Consider the following 2,500-nt stretch of genomic DNA (forward strand, 5'->3'; position numbering starts at 1 on the left):
ATGCTTGATTGAAGCCCACACGATTACCTCTTGAGACATTGTATTGGAAGAACACTCTGAGACATTGCAAGTGTCTGTAGTCGTTGGATTTTTATATACCCTTTTCTTTTCAAATCATCTTTTTTCTTTCATGAGCTCACTTTCCCTGCTGCGAATAGTTTTTTCTTTTTCTTTTTTTTGTTGTTGCATTTTTCTGCTCAATAAAAAGTGCTGATAACACACTAACAAATGGTAGATTGTTACCTGACGCATCAAAGGGTAAATGGAATATCCCTTGAGTGTCGTGTACAATGTCGGGTAGTGTTAAAAAGAAGAAAGCTGGGTAAGCTGGGTTATCAGTACTTTTCTTGAAACACACTCAAGACTACTTTATGTAATGTGGAATTATTTGAATTTCAATATAATTAAATCAATTTCAGTTAAAGTAGTAAAGTACTTTCTAACAGGCTCTATTTACTCTGTATTAACATACCGGTATTTGTCGTGAAGCACAAAAAAACGTTTTGGTTGAATTTTAAAGTATTAAGAAATTCAATATATATTTTAATTATTATATTGTTTATTATTTTCATTTCAATATATTAGTTTAATTTAAATATACAGTAGCTTCTAACAGGCTGTATTTGCTATGTACGGACATATTTGCTACTGCATAGAGCGCCATAGTGCTAAGTTTCCCTACTGATTCACGATTCCTTTCTGTGTTGGTTCAGCAGCAGACAGTAGTGAGAGCTCCTTCTATGATGACCTGTCATCAGGAGTGGAAAGGTGAGTGACTTGCGATTTTATACTTTTTATACGTTCAATTGATAAGTATTGTTGTATATTGCTTGTTTGCTTTATACTTACTTGCTTACTTATACTTACTGTACTTCATATATTGTTGTTTTGCATTGATATTGTGATTTTTTTATGTGTGTTTTGTCTGCAATTAATGAGTGAGAGTTTATGTCTGTTGTAATTGTTGCCAATTAACTGCACCAGTTGTACAGTGTGTTTTGAAGCATGTGGAAAATAATTAGGGACCTAGAGGTGTTATGGCTAATGTTATGTCTAATGTAGAGGGCCTTGTTGATAGGCAAAGTTGACTGTTTTAGGGCTTCTGAATAGTACAGTGCTACAGGCACTACCGTTTTAAGTGTGCCTATGCCCTTAGGGAATACTAACATGGATATGCCCATCTCTGTGTGAAAACATGGGCCATATTTAAAGTATGTGCCATGTACGTGAGCACTTAAACACTTTTCATGTACAATGTTTATATTATGTTCCAGTGCATGGAATGTACTGTGTATGTGTGCCTTACTTTTATATGAGGAAAATGAGGAACTTTTATAGTTGCTGCAATATAAGAATTGTATGGTCTATATATGAATTTAAGTTTCATACCGGTTTAGATTTTTTTCCCTGAGGGTGCCGTTTTGTACACAAACTGTAACACATTGCAGCCAGTTAAATATAAAAAAGTAAGTTGCCCTGCTGCCTTAAGTTTGTAAGTTAACTCAACTTACAAAATTCCTTGAGTTGAGTTAATCCTCAACTTACAAACTTGGCTGCAGGGCAACTCACTTTTCTACGTTTAACTGGCTGCAATGTTTCACCGTGTAGTGTAGCGATACAGTATAGTTAGACTGACTGTGCCCCACCCGTGTGTGAACAGGGGGCGCATGTACGCCACTCTGGGCCCCAACTGGAGGGTGCCCCCCCGCCTGCCCCCCAAGAGCTGCAGTTATATCTACAGGTAACGCTGGGGGTCAAAGGTCACGGCTTACAGGTCACGCCGTAGGTCACTTCACTCATCCTGGGGTCTCACGGTTCGGCCATGAGTGCATGCCCTTTTCTTGCTTTCTTCCTTTTTCTTTCTGTCTTTCTTTCGTTTCCTTCCCACGTTATGTCACTTCACTTCCTCCTTAGCTGCCTGACCCCTTCACTTTATTTTCCGTTCCGTTCTATCGTCCGCCTCCCCCAAGCTCTTCGTTTCTGTCCTCCCCTACTGCCCTGGTAGTTGGATGATACTTTTGTTCTTTTAGTTATCTTATTAGACACTTAACTTTTAGAGGAATGGGGATTCTACCATTCTCATGCACTGAATGTTTTCTGTTGTCTGTAGTTTTCTGGGACACTTTTCACTGGGTGGTGGTGATGTATCCTGGTTTCACCATTCCCTAGTATGAAGGGTGATAAAATCAGGCTATTGGTGATACTGGTGGTGGTGGGCTTGAGGTGACCATAGTGAACACATGCATGTCTGAATAAACAGCCAAGGTCTTCCTGGTGTCACTTTGTGAGAGCTACGATCTCACTCTAATCTGAGAGCACAGGCCCGATTCTCCTTACCAGTCAACTCTCGCCATATCTGCCACAAGATTGATCCATCCACACCCAAACACACAGGCACACAGCTGTCATTGTGCAAAACAAGAAGGTCTCCTACTGTATCACTGGCCTCCTCTGGTATCTATACAGCCTACTGCCCCAGTGTCAAGCTGAATTTACTCAA

The 2,500-nt window shown here is 39.8% G+C and overlaps 2 protein-coding genes across 5 annotated transcripts in view; both read left to right on the top strand.

Moving 5' to 3' along the window:
• The window catches only part of setx (senataxin), a 1,003,984-nt gene that overhangs the window by 276,368 nt on the left and 725,116 nt on the right, over positions 1 to 2,500 (top strand). The gene's annotated exons all lie outside the window — the stretch shown is intronic.
• The window catches only part of LOC134457895 (ras-specific guanine nucleotide-releasing factor RalGPS1-like), a 143,613-nt gene that overhangs the window by 130,432 nt on the left and 10,681 nt on the right, over positions 1 to 2,500 (top strand). Inside the window, exons 14-15 of one of the 4 annotated variants that reach the window (XM_063209902.1) lie at positions 714 to 768; positions 1,661 to 1,741. In XM_063209902.1, the coding sequence (XP_063065972.1) occupies positions 714 to 768; positions 1,661 to 1,741 (136 nt within the window). The remainder of the gene's footprint in view (positions 1 to 713; positions 769 to 1,660; positions 1,742 to 2,500) is intronic. The other 3 variants (XM_063209903.1, XM_063209904.1, XM_063209905.1) reach the window with 3 other exon arrangements.

The sequence above is a fragment of the Engraulis encrasicolus genome, chromosome 11, assembly GCF_034702125.1.
Source record: "Engraulis encrasicolus isolate BLACKSEA-1 chromosome 11, IST_EnEncr_1.0, whole genome shotgun sequence".
Classification (NCBI taxonomy): Eukaryota; Metazoa; Chordata; class Actinopteri; order Clupeiformes; family Engraulidae; genus Engraulis; species Engraulis encrasicolus.